We start from the raw sequence: 18,643 nt of genomic DNA on the forward strand, positions 1-18,643 counted from the left end.
TCAGAAATTTATATATATAAACTTACCTTGCAGACACCAGGAATTTATATAAACTTACCTCAAGTCTGAAACATATAAACTGACATGGTACATATGTATATATATAAATCAATACACATTGCAAATTTGTATTGGGAAGACGCCTAGCAAGATGCTAGGATGCTGGGGACCACCTAGCTAGCATGGTTCCTAGGAGGGTTGTACAGTAGCATGGTTCCTAGGAGGGTTCTAAAGTAGCATGGTTCCTAGGAGGGTTCTGAACTAGCATGGTTCCTAGGAGGGTTCTAAACTAGCATGGTTCCTAGGAGGGTTCTGAACTAGCATGGTTCCTAGGAGGGTTCTAAAGTAGCATGGTTCCTAGGAGGGTTCTGAACTAGCATGGTTCCTAGGAGGGTTCTGAACTAGCATGGTTCCTAGGAGGGTTCTGAACTAGCATGGTTCCTAGGAGGGTTCTGAACTAGCATGGTTCCTAGGAGGGTTCTGAACTAGCATGGTTCCTAGGAGGGTTCTGAACTAGCATGGTTCCTAGGAGGGTTCTGAACTAGCATGGTTCCTAGGAGGGTTCTGAACTAGCATGGTTCCTAGCAGGGTTCTAAAGTAGCATGGTTCCTAGGAGGGTTCTAAAGTAGCATGGTTCCTAGGAGGGTTCTAAAGTAGCATGGTTCCTAGGAGGGTTCTAAAGTAGCATGGTTCCTAGGAGGGTTCTAAAGTAGCATGGTTCCTAGCAGGGTTCTAAAGTAGCATAGTTCCTAAGGGTTCTAGCATGGTTCCTAGGAGGGTTCTAAAGTAGCATGGTTCCTAGCAGGGTTCTAAAGTAGCATAGTTCCTAGGAGGGTTCTGAACTAGCATGGTTCCTAGGAGGGTTCTAAACTAGCATGGTTCCTAGGAGGGTTCTGAACTAGCATGGTTACTAGGAGGGTTCTGAACTAGCATGGTTCCTAGGAGGGTTCTGAACTAGCATGGTTCCTAGGAGGGTTCTGAACTAGCATGGTTCCTAGCAGGGTTCTAAAGTAGCATGGTTCCTAGGAGGGTTCTGAACTAGCATGGTTCCTAGCATGGTTCCTAGGAGGGTTCTGAACTAGCATGGTTCCTAGGTTCCTAGGGTTCTCAACTACCATGGTTCCTAGGAGGGTTCTGAACTAGCATGGTTCCTAGGAGGGTTCTGAACTAGCATGGTTCCTAGGAGGGTTCTGAACTAGCATGGTTCCTAGGAGGGTTCTGAACTAGCATGGTTCTGAACTAGCATGGTTCCTAGGAGGGTTCTGAACTAGCATGGTTCCTAGGAGGGTTCTGAACTAGCATGGTTCCTAGGAGGGTTCTGAACTAGCATGGTTCCTAGCAGGGTTCTAAAGTAGCATGGTTCCTAGGAGGGTTCTGAACTAGCATGGTTCCTAGCAGGGTTGTAAAGTAGCATGGTTCCTAGCAGGGTTCTAAAGTAGCATGGTTCCTAGCAGGGTTCTGAAGTAGCATGGTTCCTAGCAGGGTTCTAAAGTAGCATGGTTCCTAGCAGGGTTCTAAAGTAGCATGGTTCCTAGGAGGGTTCTGAACTAGCATAGTTCCTAGCAGGGTTGTAAAGTAGCACGGTTCCTAGCAGGGTTGTAAAGTAGCACGGTTCCTAGCAGGGTTGTAAAGTAGCATGGTTCCTAGCAGGGTTCTAAGTAGCATGGTTCCTAGCAGGGTTCTGAACTAGCATGGTTCCTAGGAGGGTTCTGAACTAGCATGGTTCCTAGCAGGGTTATGAACTAGCATGGTTCCTAGGAGGGTTATGAACTAGCATGGTTCCTAGGAGGGTTATGAACTAGCATGGTTCCTAGGAGGGTTATGAACTAGCATGGTTCCTAGGAGGGTTCTGAACTAGCATGGTTCCTAGGAGGGTTATGAACTAGCACGTTTCCTAGCAGGGCTCTAAAGTAGCATGGTTCCTAGCAGGGTTCTGAACCAGCATGGTTCCTAGCAGGGCTCTAAAGTAGCATGGTTTCTAGCAGGGTTCTGAACTAGCATGTTTTCTAGCAGGGTTCTGAACTAGCATGGTTCCTAGCAGGGTTCTGAACTAGCATGGTTCCTAGGAGGGTTCTGAACTAGCATGGTTCCTAGCAGGGTTATGAACTAGCATGGTTCTAAAGTAGCATAGTTCCTAGCAAGATTCTGAACCAGAATAGTTCAAGGGTTCGGAACTAGCATAGTTCCTAGCAAGGTTCAGGGGTCTTGAACCAGGATGAATCCTAGCAAGGTTCAGGGGTAACGAACTAGGATGAATCCTAGCATGGTTAGGGGATCCTGAACTAGCATGGTAGAAGGGTCTTGAGCTAGCATAGTTCTTAGCGTGGTTCAGAGTTCCTGAACTAGCATAGTTCCTGGAATGACTCAGGGGTCTTGAACTAGCATGGTTCAGGGGCCCTGAACTAGCATGGTTCAGGGATCCTGAGCTAGCACGGTTCAGGGGTCTTGAACTAGCGTGGTTCAGGGGTTCTGAGCTTGCATGATTCAGGGTTCCTGAATTAGCGTGGTTCAGGGGCCCTGAGCTAGCATGGTTCAACGGCCCTGAGCTAGCATGGTTCAGGGGCCCTGAGCTAGCATGGTTTAGGGGTCCTGAGCTAGCATGGTTCAGGGGTCCTGAGCTAGCATGGTTTAGGGGTCCTGAGCTAGCATGGTTCAGGGGTCCTGAGATACCATAGCTCCCTGCTAGGCTCTGGTCCCCAAAACCAGCATAGATCCTAGCAGCTGCGTCCTGGGATGACGAAGCACGATGCTTCCTAGCCGGGATATGATGTGCGAAACTAGCCTGATCCCTTACTAGGCGGTGGAGAGCAGCGCACCAGCCACTACTACGACTGTAGTGACCCGTCAGGGAGGACACGAAGCTACGGAAGGCAGGAGAAAATGGGTACTCACCAGGGTTGGAGACCCACTCTTGTAGTGCCTTCTGTAATCTCCTGACGTGTAAGGGCTTGGAGGCCATGCCAACCAGGGCCATGATCTCCAGAAACTCCTCTTCGCCGGCCTCACACAGTTGTTGTACATCATCACCTCCTGTAGGAGACACGTCAGACATCGGTGGTTGAGATAGTATTATATAGTAGAGACAGGAGGTAATACTCCTGGTGCAGGAGGTTTTAGTAGTGGATTGAGAGGTTAATGTTGAGAATATAGAAATGCAACAAATATGGAAAAAAATAAACATGGGTGAAGGCAGAAGTGAGGTAGAGCTTACCTGTAGAGAGAAGATTCTGAAAAGGAAGTCTGGGTACATCTGTAAGTTATGGTGACATGAACGTAGATATATATATTTATGGAATAGCCTGAAATGTAAACACAGACTGATGTTGTAGTAGTCTGGCTTAGGCTTGGTTACAAGTACTTCTGACAGTCTGGCAGACACACAGACTGACTGATGTTGTAGTAGTCTGGCTTAGGCTTGGTTACAAGTACTTCTGACAGTCTGACACACACACAGACTGACTGATGTTGTAGTAGCCTGGCTTAGGCTTGGTTACAAGTACTTCTGACAGTCTGGCAGACACACAGACTGACTGATGTTGTAGTAGTCTGGCTTAGGCTTGGTTACAAGTACTTCTGACAGTCTGCAAGACACACAGACTGACTGATGTTGCAGTAGCCTGGCTTAGGCTTGGTTACAAGTACTTCTGACAGTCTGCAAGACACACAGACTGACTGATGTTGTAGTAGTCTGGCTTAGGCTTGGTTACAAGTACTTCTGACAGTCTGGAAGACACACAGACTGATTGATGTTGTAGTAGTCTGGCTTAGGCTTGGTTACAAGTACTTCTGACAGTCTGACAGACACACAGACTGACTGATGTTGTAGTAGCCTGGCTTAGGCTTGGTTACAAGTACTTCTGACAGTCTGCAAGACACACAGACTGACTGATGTTGTAGTAGTCTGGCTTAGGCTTGGTTACAAGTACTTCTGACAGTCTGCAAGATACACTGACTGATGTAGTAGTCTGGCTTAGGCTTGGTTACAAGTACTTCTGACAGTCTGCAAGACACACAGACTGACTGATGTTGTAGTAGTCTGGCTTAGGCTTGGTTACAAGTACTTCTGACAGTCTGCAAGACACACAGACTGACTGATGTTGTAGTAGTCTGGCTTAGGCTTGGTTACAAGTACTTCTGACAGTCTGCAAGACACACAGACTGACTGATGTTGTAGTAGTCTGGCTTAGGCTTGGTTACAAGTTCTTCTGACAGTTTGGCAGACACACAGACTGACTGATGTTGTAGTAGCCTGGCTTAGGCTTGGTTACAAGTACTTCTGACAGTCTGACAGACACACAGACTGACTGATGTTGTAGTAGTCTGGCTTAGGCTTGGTTACAAGTACTTCTGACAGTCTGCAAGACACACAGATGATCAAACCAAATGCAAATTATGTGGCCAACTGTGGAACAATGTTATAGTGAACTTCAAGCTGAGGAATGTTATAGTGAACTTCAAGCTGAGGAAAGTTATAGTAAACTACAAGCTGTGGAATGTTATAGTGAACTACAAGCTGAGGAATGTTATAGTGAACTACAAGCTGAGGAATGTTATAGTGAACTTCAAGCTGTGGAATGTTATAGTGAACTACAAGCTGAGGAATGTTATAGTGAACTACAAGCTGAGGAATGTTATAGTGAACTTCAAGCTGTGGAATGTTATAGTGAACTTCAAGCTGAGGAATGTTATAGTGAACTACAAGCTGTGGAATGTTATAGTGAACTTCAAGCTGTGGAATGTTATAGTGAACTTCAAGCTGAGGAATGTTATAGTGAACTTCAAGCTGAGGAATGTTATAGTGAACTTCAAGCTGAGGAATGTTATAGTGAACTTCAAGCTGAGGAATGTTATAGTGAACTTCAAGCTGTGGAATGTTATAGTGAACTACAAGCTGAGGAATGTTATAGTGAACAAGCTGAGGAATGTTATAGTGAACTTCAAGCTGTGGAATGTTATAGTGAACTACAAGCTGAGGAATGTTATAGTGAACTTCAAGCTATGGAATGTTATAGTGAACTTCAAGCTGAGGAATGTTATAGTGAACTTCAAGCTATGGAATGTTATAGTGAACTTCAAGCTGAGGAATGTTATAGTGAACTACAAGCTGAGGAATGTTATAGTGAACTTCAAGCTGTGGAATGTTATAGTGAACTTCAAGCTATGGAATGTTATAGTGAACTTCAAGCTGAGGAATGTTATAGTGAACTACAAGCTGAGGAATGTTATAGTGAACTTCAAGCTATGGAATGTTATAGTGAACTTCAAGCTGAGGAATGTTATAGTGAACTACAAGCTGAGGAATGTTATAGTGAACTTCAAGCTATGGAATGTTATAGTGAACTACAAGCTGAGGAATGTTATAGTGAACTTCAAGCTGTGGAATGTTATAGTGAACTACAAGCTGAGGAATGTTATAGTGAACTACAAGCTATGGAATGTTATAGTGAACTACAAGCTGAGGAATGTTATAGTGAACTACAAGCTATGGAATGTTATAGTGAACTTCAAGCTGAGGAATGTTATAGTGAACTACAAGCTGTGGAATGTTATAGTGAACTTCAAGCTGTGGAATGTTATAGTGAACTTCAAGCTGTGGAATGTTATAGTGAACTTCAAGCTGAGGAATGTTATAGTGAACTTCAAGCTGAGGAATGTTATAGTGAACTTCAAGCTGAGGAATGTTATAGTGAACTTCAAGCTGTGGAATGTTATAGTGAACTACAAGCTGAGGAATGTTATAGTGAACAAGCTGAGGAATGTTATAGTGAACTTCAAGCTGTGGAATGTTATAGTGAACTACAAGCTGAGGAATGTTATAGTGAACTTCAAGCTATGGAATGTTATAGTGAACTTCAAGCTGAGGAATGTTATAGTGAACTTCAAGCTATGGAATGTTATAGTGAACTTCAAGCTGAGGAATGTTATAGTGAACTACAAGCTGAGGAATGTTATAGTGAACTTCAAGCTGTGGAATGTTATAGTGAACTTCAAGCTATGGAATGTTATAGTGAACTTCAAGCTGAGGAATGTTATAGTGAACTACAAGCTGAGGAATGTTATAGTGAACTTCAAGCTATGGAATGTTATAGTGAACTTCAAGCTGAGGAATGTTATAGTGAACTACAAGCTGAGGAATGTTATAGTGAACTTCAAGCTATGGAATGTTATAGTGAACTACAAGCTGAGGAATGTTATAGTGAACTTCAAGCTGTGGAATGTTATAGTGAACTACAAGCTGAGGAATGTTATAGTGAACTACAAGCTATGGAATGTTATAGTGAACTACAAGCTGAGGAATGTTATAGTGAACTACAAGCTATGGAATGTTATAGTGAACTACAAGCTGAGGAATGTTATAGTGAACTTCAAGCTGAGGAATGTTATAGTGAACTACAAGCTATGGAATGTTATAGTGAACTACAAGCTATGGAATGTTATAGTGAACTTCAAGCTGAGGAATGTTATAGTGAACTTCAAGCTGAGGAATGTTATAGTGAACTTCAAGCTGAGGAATGTTATAGTGAACTTCAAGCTGAGGAATGTTATAGTGAACTTCAAGCTGAGGAATGTTATAGTGAAATTCAAGCTGTGGAATGTTATAGTGAACTTCAAGCTGAGGAATGTTATAGTGAACTTCAAGCTGAGGAATGTTATAGTGAACTTCAAGCTGAGGAATGTTATAGTGAACTACAAGCTGAGGAATGTTATAGTTAACAAGCTGAGGAATGTTATAGTGAACTTCAAGCTGTGGAATGTTATAGTGAACTTCAAGCTGAGGAATGTTATAGTTAACAAGCTGAGGAATGTTATAGTGAACTTCAAGCTGTGGAATGTTATAGTGAACTTCAAGCTGAGGAATGTTATAGTGAACTTCAAGCTGAGGAATGTTATAGTGAACTACAAGCTGAGGAATGTTATAGTGAACTTCAAGCTATGGAATGTTATAGTGAACTTCAAGCTGAGGAATGTTATAGTGAACTTCAAGCTGAGGAATGTTATAGTGAACTTCAAGCTGTGGAATGCTATAGTGAACTTCAAGCTGTGGAATGTTATAGTGAACTTCAAGCTGAGGAATGTTATAGTGAACTTCAAGCTGTGGAATGTTATAGTGAACTACAAGCTGAGGAATGTTATAGTGAACTACAAGCTGAGGAATGTTATAGTCAACTTCAAGCTGAGGAATGTTATAGTGAACTTCAAGCTGAGGAATGTTATAGTGAACTTCAAGCTGTGGAATGTTATAGTGAACTACAAGCTGAGGAATGTTATAGTGAACTTCAAGCTGAGGAATGTTATAGTGAACTTCAAGCTATGGAATGTTATAGTGAACTACAAGCTGAGGAATGTTATAGTGAACTTCAAGCTGTGGAATGTTATAGTGAACTTCAAGCTGTGGAATGTTATAGTGAACAAGCTGAGGAATGTTATAGTGAACTTCAAGCTGAGGAATGTTATAGTGAACTTCAAGCTGAGGAATGTTATAGTGAACTACAAGCTGTGGAATGTTATAGTGAACTTCAAGCTGTGGAATGTTATAGTGAACTTCAAGCTGAGGAATGTTATAGTGAACTTCAAGCTGAGGAATGTTATAGTGAACTACAAGCTGAGGAATGTTATAGTGAACTTCAAGCTGAGGAATGTTATAGTGAACTACAAGCTGTGGAATGTTATAGTGAACTACAAGCTGAGGAATGTTATAGTGAACTTCAAGCTGAGGAATGTTATAGTGAACTTCAAGCTGAGGAATGTTATAGTGAACTTCAAGCTGAGGAATGTTATAGTGAACTTCAAGGTGAGGAATGTTATAGTGAACTTCAAGCTGTGGAATGTTATAGTGAACTACAAGCTGAGGAATGTTATAGTGAACTTCAAGCTGAGATATTTTATAGTGAACTTCAAGCTGAGGAATGTTATAGTGAACTTCAAGCTGAGGAATGTTATAGTGAACTTCAAGCTGTGGAATGTTATAGTGAACTACAAGCTGAGGAATGTTATAGTGAACTTCAAGCTGTGGAATGTTATAGTGAACTACAAGCTGAGGAATGTTATAGTGAACTTCAAGCTGTGGAATGTTATAGTGAACTACAAGCTGTGGAATGTTATAGTGAACTTCAAGCTATGGAATGTTATAGTGAACTACAAGCTGAGGAATGTTATAGTGAACTTCAAGCTGTGGAATGTTATAGTGAACTACAAGCTGAGGAATGTTATAGTGAACTTCAAGCTGAGATATTTTATAGTGAACTTCAAGCTGAGGAATGTTATAGTGAACTTCAAGCTGAGGAATGTTATAGTGAACTTCAAGCTGAGGAATCTTATAGTGAACTTCAAGCTGTGGAATGTTATAGTGAACTTCAAGCTGAGGAATGTTATAGTGAACTACAAGCTGAGGAATGTTATAGTGAACTTCAAGCTATGGAATGTTATAGTGAACTACAAGCTGAGGAATGTTATAGTGAACTTCAAGCTGTGGAATGTTATAGTGAACTACAAGCTGAGGAATGTTATAGTGAACTACAAGCTATGGAATGTTATAGTGAACTACAAGCTGAGGAATGTTATAGTGAACTACAAGCTATGGAATGTTATAGTGAACTACAAGCTGAGGAATGTTATAGTGAACTTCAAGCTGAGGAATGTTATAGTGAACTACAAGCTATGGAATGTTATAGTGAACTACAAGCTATGGAATGTTATAGTGAACTTCAAGCTGAGGAATGTTATAGTGAACTTCAAGCTGAGGAATGTTATAGTGAACTTCAAGCTGAGGAATGTTATAGTGAACTTCAAGCTGAGGAATGTTATAGTGAACTTCAAGCTGTGGAATGTTATAGTGAACTTCAAGCTGAGGAATGTTATAGTGAACTTCAAGCTGAGGAATGTTATAGTGAAATTCAAGCTGTGGAATGTTATAGTGAACTTCAAGCTGAGGAATGTTATAGTGAACTTCAAGCTGAGGAATGTTATAGTGAACTTCAAGCTGAGGAATGTTATAGTGAACTACAAGCTGAGGAATGTTATAGTTAACAAGCTGAGGAATGTTATAGTGAACTTCAAGCTGTGGAATGTTATAGTGAACTTCAAGCTGAGGAATGTTATAGTTAACAAGCTGAGGAATGTTATAGTGAACTTCAAGCTGTGGAATGTTATAGTGAACTTCAAGCTGAGGAATGTTATAGTGAACTTCAAGCTGAGGAATGTTATAGTGAACTACAAGCTGAGGAATGTTATAGTGAACTTCAAGCTATGGAATGTTATAGTGAACTTCAAGCTGAGGAATGTTATAGTGAACTTCAAGCTGAGGAATGTTATAGTGAACTTCAAGCTGTGGAATGCTATAGTGAACTTCAAGCTGTGGAATGTTATAGTGAACTTCAAGCTGAGGAATGTTATAGTGAACTTCAAGCTGTGGAATGTTATAGTGAACTACAAGCTGAGGAATGTTATAGTGAACTACAAGCTGAGGAATGTTATAGTCAACTTCAAGCTGAGGAATGTTATAGTGAACTTCAAGCTGAGGAATGTTATAGTGAACTTCAAGCTGTGGAATGTTATAGTGAACTACAAGCTGAGGAATGTTATAGTGAACTTCAAGCTGAGGAATGTTATAGTGAACTTCAAGCTATGGAATGTTATAGTGAACTACAAGCTGAGGAATGTTATAGTGAACTTCAAGCTGTGGAATGTTATAGTGAACTTCAAGCTGTGGAATGTTATAGTGAACAAGCTGAGGAATGTTATAGTGAACTTCAAGCTGAGGAATGTTATAGTGAACTTCAAGCTGAGGAATGTTATAGTGAACTACAAGCTGTGGAATGTTATAGTGAACTTCAAGCTGTGGAATGTTATAGTGAACTTCAAGCTGAGGAATGTTATAGTGAACTTCAAGCTGAGGAATGTTATAGTGAACTACAAGCTGAGGAATGTTATAGTGAACTTCAAGCTGAGGAATGTTATAGTGAACTACAAGCTGTGGAATGTTATAGTGAACTACAAGCTGAGGAATGTTATAGTGAACTTCAAGCTGAGGAATGTTATAGTGAACTTCAAGCTGAGGAATGTTATAGTGAACTTCAAGCTGAGGAATGTTATAGTGAACTTCAAGGTGAGGAATGTTATAGTGAACTTCAAGCTGTGGAATGTTATAGTGAACTACAAGCTGAGGAATGTTATAGTGAACTTCAAGCTGAGATATTTTATAGTGAACTTCAAGCTGAGGAATGTTATAGTGAACTTCAAGCTGAGGAATGTTATAGTGAACTTCAAGCTGTGGAATGTTATAGTGAACTACAAGCTGAGGAATGTTATAGTGAACTTCAAGCTGTGGAATGTTATAGTGAACTACAAGCTGAGGAATGTTATAGTGAACTTCAAGCTGTGGAATGTTATAGTGAACTACAAGCTGTGGAATGTTATAGTGAACTTCAAGCTATGGAATGTTATAGTGAACTACAAGCTGAGGAATGTTATAGTGAACTTCAAGCTGTGGAATGTTATAGTGAACTACAAGCTGAGGAATGTTATAGTGAACTTCAAGCTGAGATATTTTATAGTGAACTTCAAGCTGAGGAATGTTATAGTGAACTTCAAGCTGAGGAATGTTATAGTGAACTTCAAGCTGAGGAATCTTATAGTGAACTTCAAGCTGTGGAATGTTATAGTGAACTTCAAGCTGAGGAATGTTATAGTGAACTACAAGCTGAGGAATGTTATAGTGAACTTCAAGCTATGGAATGTTATAGTGAACTACAAGCTGAGGAATGTTATAGTGAACTTCAAGCTGTGGAATGTTATAGTGAACTACAAGCTGAGGAATGTTATAGTGAACTACAAGCTATGGAATGTTATAGTGAACTACAAGCTGAGGAATGTTATAGTGAACTACAAGCTATGGAATGTTATAGTGAACTACAAGCTGAGGAATGTTATAGTGAACTTCAAGCTGAGGAATGTTATAGTGAACTACAAGCTATGGAATGTTATAGTGAACTACAAGCTATGGAATGTTATAGTGAACTTCAAGCTGAGGAATGTTATAGTGAACTTCAAGCTGAGGAATGTTATAGTGAACTTCAAGCTGAGGAATGTTATAGTGAACTTCAAGCTGAGGAATGTTATAGTGAACTTCAAGCTGTGGAATGTTATAGTGAACTTCAAGCTGAGGAATGTTATAGTGAACTTCAAGCTGAGGAATGTTATAGTGAAATTCAAGCTGTGGAATGTTATAGTGAACTTCAAGCTGAGGAATGTTATAGTGAACTTCAAGCTGAGGAATGTTATAGTGAACTTCAAGCTGAGGAATGTTATAGTGAACTACAAGCTGAGGAATGTTATAGTTAACAAGCTGAGGAATGTTATAGTGAACTTCAAGCTGTGGAATGTTATAGTGAACTTCAAGCTGAGGAATGTTATAGTTAACAAGCTGAGGAATGTTATAGTGAACTTCAAGCTGTGGAATGTTATAGTGAACTTCAAGCTGAGGAATGTTATAGTGAACTTCAAGCTGAGGAATGTTATAGTGAACTACAAGCTGAGGAATGTTATAGTGAACTTCAAGCTATGGAATGTTATAGTGAACTTCAAGCTGAGGAATGTTATAGTGAACTTCAAGCTGAGGAATGTTATAGTGAACTTCAAGCTGTGGAATGTTATAGTGAACTTCAAGCTGTGGAATGTTATAGTGAACTTCAAGCTGAGGAATGTTATAGTGAACTTCAAGCTGTGGAATGTTATAGTGAACTACAAGCTGAGGAATGTTATAGTGAACTACAAGCTGAGGAATGTTATAGTCAACTTCAAGCTGAGGAATGTTATAGTGAACTTCAAGCTGAGGAATGTTATAGTGAACTTCAAGCTGTGGAATGTTATAGTGAACTACAAGCTGAGGAATGTTATAGTGAACTTCAAGCTGAGGAATGTTATAGTGAACTTCAAGCTATGGAATGTTATAGTGAACTACAAGCTGAGGAATGTTATAGTGAACTTCAAGCTGTGGAATGTTATAGTGAACTTCAAGCTGTGGAATGTTATAGTGAACAAGCTGAGGAATGTTATAGTGAACTTCAAGCTGAGGAATGTTATAGTGAACTTCAAGCTGAGGAATGTTATAGTGAACTACAAGCTGTGGAATGTTATAGTGAACTTCAAGCTGTGGAATGTTATAGTGAACTTCAAGCTGAGGAATGTTATAGTGAACTTCAAGCTGAGGAATGTTATAGTGAACTACAAGCTGAGGAATGTTATAGTGAACTTCAAGCTGAGGAATGTTATAGTGAACTACAAGCTGTGGAATGTTATAGTGAACTACAAGCTGAGGAATGTTATAGTGAACTTCAAGCTGAGGAATGTTATAGTGAACTTCAAGCTGAGGAATGTTATAGTGAACTTCAAGCTGAGGAATGTTATAGTGAACTTCAAGGTGAGGAATGTTATAGTGAACTTCAAGCTGTGGAATGTTATAGTGAACTACAAGCTGAGGAATGTTATAGTGAACTTCAATCTGAGATATTTTATAGTGAACTTCAAGCTGAGGAATGTTATAGTGAACTTCAAGCTGAGGAATGTTATAGTGAACTTCAAGCTGTGGAATGTTATAGTGAACTACAAGCTGAGGAATGTTATAGTGAACTTCAAGCTGTGGAATGTTATAGTGAACTACAAGCTGAGGAATGTTATAGTGAACTTCAAGCTGTGGAATGTTATAGTGAACTACAAGCTGTGGAATGTTATAGTGAACTTCAAGCTATGGAATGTTATAGTGAACTACAAGCTGAGGAATGTTATAGTGAACTTCAAGCTGTGGAATGTTATAGTGAACTACAAGCTGAGGAATGTTATAGTGAACTTCAAGCTGAGATATTTTATAGTGAACTTCAAGCTGAGGAATGTTATAGTGAACTTCAAGCTGAGGAATGTTATAGTGAACTTCAAGCTGAGGAATCTTATAGTGAACTTCAAGCTGTGGAATGTTATAGTGAACTTCAAGCTGTGGAATGTTATAGTGAACTTCAAGCTGTGGAATGTTATAGTGAACTTCAAGCTGAGGAATGTTATAGTGAACTTCAAGCTGAGGAATGTTATAGTGAACTTCAAGCTGAGGAATGTTATAGTGAACTTCAAGCTGAGGAATGTTATAGTGAACTTCAAGCTGAGGAATGTTATAGTGAACTTCAAGCTGAGGAATGTTATAGTGAACTTCAAGCTGAGGAATGTTATAGTGAACTTCAAGCTGAGGAATGTTATAGTGAACTTCAAGCTGAGGAATGTTATAGTGAACTACAAGCTGAGGAATGTTATAGTGAACTACAAGCTGAGGAATGTTATAGTGAACTTCAAGCTGAGGAATGTTATAGTGAACTTCAAGCTGAGGAATGTTATAGTGAACTTCAAGCTGTGGAATGTTATAGTGAACTTCAAGCTGTGGAATGTTATAGTGAACTTCAAGCTGAGGAATGTTATAGTGAACTTCAAGCTGAGGAATGTTATAGTGAACTTCAAGCTGTGGAATGTTATAGTGAACTACAAGCTGAAGAATGTTATAGTGAACTACAAGCTGAGGAATGTTATAGTGAACTTCAAGCTGAGGAATGTTATAGTGAACTTCAAGCTGAGGAATGTTATAGTGAACTACAAGCTGAGGAATATTATAGTGAACTTCAAGCTGAGGAATGTTATAGTGAACTACAAGCTGTGGAATGTTATAGTGAACTTCAAGCTGTGGAATGTTATAGTGAACTTCAAGCTGAGGAATGTTATAGTGAACTTCAAGCTGTGGAATGTTATAGTGAACTACAAGCTGAAGAATGTTATAGTGAACTACAAGCTGAGGAATGTTATAGTGAACTTCAAGCTGAGGAATGTTATAGTGAACTTCAAGCTGAGGAATGTTATAGTGAACTACAAGCTGAGGAATGTTATAGTGAACTTCAAGCTGAGGAATGTTATAGTGAACTACAAGCTGTGGAATGTTATAGTGAACTTCAAGCTGAGGAATGTTATAGTGAACTTCAAGCTGAGGAATGTTATAGTGAACTACAAGCTGAGGAATGTTATAGTGAACTACAAGCTGAGGAATGTTATAGTGAACTTCAAGCTGAGGAATGTTATAGTGAACTTCAAGCTGAGGAATGTTATAGTGAACTACAAGCTGAGGAATGTTATAGTGAACTACAAGCTGAGGAATGTTATAGTGAACTACAAGCTGAGGAATGTTATAGTGAACTACAAGCTGAGGAATGTTATAGTGAACTACAAGCTGAGGAATGTTATAGTGAACTACAAGCTGAGGAATGTTATAATGAACTTCAAGCTGAGGAATGTTATAGTGAACTTCAAGCTGAGGAATGTTATAGTGAACTTCAAGCTGTGGAATGCTATAGTGAACTTCAAGCTGAGGAATGTTATAGTGAACTACAAGCTGAGGAATGTTATCGTGAACTTCAAGCTGTGGAATGTTATAGTGAACTACAAGCTGAAGAATGTTATAGTGAACTACAAGCTGAGGAATGTTATAGTGAACTTCAAGCTGAGGAATGTTATAGTGAACTTCAAGCTGAGGAATGTTATAGTGAACTACAAGCTGAGGAATGTTATAGTGAACTTCAAGCTGAGGAATGTTATAGTGAACTACAAGCTGTGGAATGTTATAGTGAACTTCAAGCTGAGGAATGTTATAGTGAACTTCAAGCTGTGGAATGTTATAGTGAACTACAAGCTGAAGAATGTTATAGTGAACTACAAGCTGAGGAATGTTATAGTGAACTTCAAGCTGAGGAATGTTATAGTGAACTTCAAGCTGAGGAATGTTATAGTGAACTACAAGCTGAGGAATGTTATAGTGAACTTCAAGCTGAGGAATGTTATAGTGAACTACAAGCTGTGGAATGTTATAGTGAACTTCAAGCTGTGGAATGTTATAGTGAACTTCAAGCTGAGGAATGTTATAGTGAACTTCAAGCTGAGGAATGTTATAGTGAACTACAAGCTGAGGAATGTTATAGTGAACTTCAAGCTGAGGAATGTTATAGTGAACTACAAGCTGAGGAATGTTATAGTGAACTTCAAGCTGAGGAATGTTATAGTGAACTACAAGCTGAGGAATGTTATAGTGAACTTCAAGCTGAGGAATGTTATAGTGAACTACAAGCTGAGGAATGTTATAGTGAACTTCAAGCTGAGGAATGTTATAGTGAACTACAAGCTGAGGAATGTTATAGTGAACTTCAAGCTGAGGAATGTTATAGTGAACTACAAGCTGAGGAATGTTATAGTGAACTACAAGCTGAGGAATGTTATAGTCAACTTCAAGCTGAGGAATGTTATAGTGAACTACAAGCTGAGGAATGTTATAGTCAACTTCAAGCTGAGGAATATAGGATACACATTACAAACTTGAGCACATAACAATGGTGAGTTTATCTGCAACATCTGCAAGGTGTTGCAGATGTTAACAAGTGAGGCATGACCAATCTTACCACCCCACTCCCTATCTTCCTTCCCCTCTCCACCCCACTCCCTATCTTCCTTCCCCTCTCTCTACCCCACTCCCTATCTTCCTTCCCCTCTCTCTCTACCCCACTCCCTATGTTCCTTCCCCTCTCCACCCCACTCCCTATCTTCCTTCCCCTCTCTCTCAACCCCACTCCCTATCTTCCTTCCCCTCTCTCTCCACCCCACTCCCTATCTTCCTTCCCCTCTCTCTCAACCCCACTCCCTATCTTCCTTCCCCTCTCTCTCAACCCCACTCCCTATCTTCCTTCCCCTCTCTCTCAACCCCACTCCCTATCTCTCTACCCCACTCCTATCCCTTCCCCTCTCTCTACCCCACTCCCTATGTTCCTCCCTTCCCCTCTCTACCCCACTCCCTATCTTCCTTCCCCTCTCTCCACCCCACTCCCTATCTTTCTTCCCCTCTCTCTCAACCCCACTCCCTATCTTCCTTCCCCTCTCTCTCAACCTCACTCCCTATCTTCCTTCCCCTCTCTCCACCCCACTCCCTATCTTCCTTCCCCTCTCTCCACCCCACTCCCTATCTTCCTTCCCCTCTCTCCACCCCACTCCCTATCTTCCTCCCTTCCCCTCTCTCTACCCCACTCCCTATCTTCCTTCCCCTCTCTCTACCCCACTCCCTATCTTCCTCCCTTCCCCCTGTCTCTACCCCACTCCCTATCTTCCTTCCCCTCTCTCTCAACCCCACTCCCTATCTTCCTCCCTTCCCTATCCCTCTCTACCCCACTCCCTATCTTCCTTCCCCTCTCTCTCCACCCCACTCCCTATCTTCCTCCCTTCCCCTCTCTCTCAACCCCACTCCCTATCTTCCTTCCCCTCTCTCTCAACCCCACTCCCTATCTTCCTCCCTTCCCCCTCTCTCTACCCCACTCCCTATCTTTCTTCCCCTCTCTCTCAACCCCACTCCCTATCTTCCTCCCTTCCCCCTCTCTCGACCCCACTCCCAATCTTCCTTCCCCTCTCTCTACCCCACACCCAATCTTCCTCCCTTCCCCCTCTCTCTACCCCACTCCTTATCTTCCTCCCTTCCCCCTCTCTCTACCCCACTCCCTATCTTCCTCCCTTCTCCCTCTCTCTACCCCACTCCCTATCTTCCTCCCTTCCCCTCTCTCTACCTCTACCCCACTCCCTATCTTCCTCCCCCTCTCTCTACCCCACTCCCTATCTTCCCCTCTCTCTACCCCACTCCCTATCTTCCTTCCCCTCTCTCTCTACCCCACTCCCTATCTTCCCCCTGTCTCTACCCCACTCCCTATCTTCATCCCTTTCCCTCTCCACCCCATTCCCTATCTTCCTTTCCCTCTCTCTACCCCACTCCCTATCTTCCTTCCCCTCTCTACCCCACTCCCTATCTTCCTTCCCCTCTCCACCCCACTCCCTATCTTCCTTCCCCTCTCTCTACCCCACTCCCTATCTTCCTCCCTTCCCCTCTCTCTCTACCCCACTCCCTATCTTCCTCCCTTCCCCCTCTCTCTACCCCACTCCCTATCTTCCTCCCTTCCCCTCTCCACCCCACTCCCTATCTTCCTTCCCCTCTCTACCCCACTCCCTATCTTCCTTCCCCTCTCTCTCTACCCCACTCCCTATCTTCCTCCCTTCCCCCTGTCTCTACCCCACTCCCTATCTTCATCCCTTTCCCTCTCCACCCCATTCCCTATCTTCCTTTCCCTCTCTCTACCCCACTCCCTATCTTCCTTCCCCTCTCTACCCCACTCCCTATCTTCCTCCCTTCCCCGTCTCTCTACCCCACTCCCTATCTTCCTTCCCCTCTCCACCCCACTCCCTATCTTCCTTCCCCTCTCTCTACCCCACTCCCTACCTTCCTTCCCCTCTCTCTCTATCCCACTCCCTATCTTCCTTCCCCTCTCTCTACCCCACTCCCTATCTTCCTTTCCCTCTCTCTACCCCACTCCCTATCTTCCTCCATCCTCTCTACCTCTCTCTCCCTCTTTCTCTCTCTACTATTATTCCTAAGTTTTGCATGACTCGTACGAGTTTAGCTCTTACTTTTAGGAAATTTATATAAATAAATATCTCAGGTGCTAGACGGTTAACATCCGAGGGATCCGGGTACAATCCCGGGTAAGGGACATTATATACGTATCCACAGTATGTAAGTCAATTAATCCCGCGGATTCTGTCCCATATTTCCGGTGTCCCATCAAAGCAGCTGTTACGTTAACCCACCAAATTAACCTATCAGACAATTTACGAGTTTACGTCAAATAACGTAACGTAAAAAAAATAATTTACGTCAAATAACGAAAATTAAAAAATAATTTACGTCAAATAACGAAAATTAAAAAATAATTTACGTCAAATAACGTAAATAAAATTTTTTTACGTTAAATTTAGTAATTTACAAAAAAAATTATATTTAAGTAATTAACGATACATAAAATAACGTAATTAACGATACAGAAAATAACGTAATTAACGATACAGAAAGTATCGTAATTAACGATACATAAAATAACGTAATTAACGATGCATAAAATAACAATTACCGATACATAAAATAACGTAATTAACGATACAGAAAACGTAATTAACGATACATAAACTAACGTAATTAACGATACAGAAAAAAAAGTAATTAACGATAGATAAAACGTAATTAACGATACATGAAATAACGTAATTAACGATAGAGAAAACGTAATTAACGATACATAAAATAACGTAATTAACGATACATAAAATAACGTAATTGACGATATAGAAAATAACGTAATTAACGATAGAGAAAACGTAATTAACGATACATGAAATAACGTAATTAACGATAGAGAAAATAACGTAATTAACGATACATAAAATAACGTAATTAACGATACAAAATATGGTAATTAACGATACATAAAATAACGTAATTAACGATACATAAAATAACGTAATTGACGATACAGAAAATAACGTAATTAACGATAGAGAAAACGTAATTAACGATACATGAAATAACGTAATTAACGATACATAAAATAACGTAATTAACTATACACAAAACGTAATTGACGATACAGAAAACGTAATTAACGATACATTAACGTAATATTAGTTACAATGGCTTAATTTACAATACAATGGCTTAATTTACAATACAATGGCTTAATTTACAATACAATGGCTTAATTTA

At 40.6% G+C, this 18,643-nt stretch overlaps 1 protein-coding gene across 12 annotated transcripts in view; it reads right to left on the reverse strand.

The window, feature by feature from the left end:
* The window catches only part of nab (NGFI-A-binding protein homolog), a 1,330,987-nt gene that overhangs the window by 397,256 nt on the left and 915,088 nt on the right, over positions 1 to 18,643 (reverse strand). For all 12 annotated transcript variants that reach the window (XM_070104957.1, XM_070104964.1, XM_070104962.1 and 9 more), the window contains one exon: positions 2,893 to 3,030. In XM_070104957.1, the coding sequence (XP_069961058.1) occupies positions 2,893 to 3,030 (138 nt within the window). The remainder of the gene's footprint in view (positions 1 to 2,892; positions 3,031 to 18,643) is intronic.

This window comes from Cherax quadricarinatus, chromosome 96 (genome assembly GCF_038502225.1).
Source record: "Cherax quadricarinatus isolate ZL_2023a chromosome 96, ASM3850222v1, whole genome shotgun sequence".
NCBI lineage: Eukaryota > Metazoa > Arthropoda > Malacostraca > Decapoda > Parastacidae > Cherax > Cherax quadricarinatus.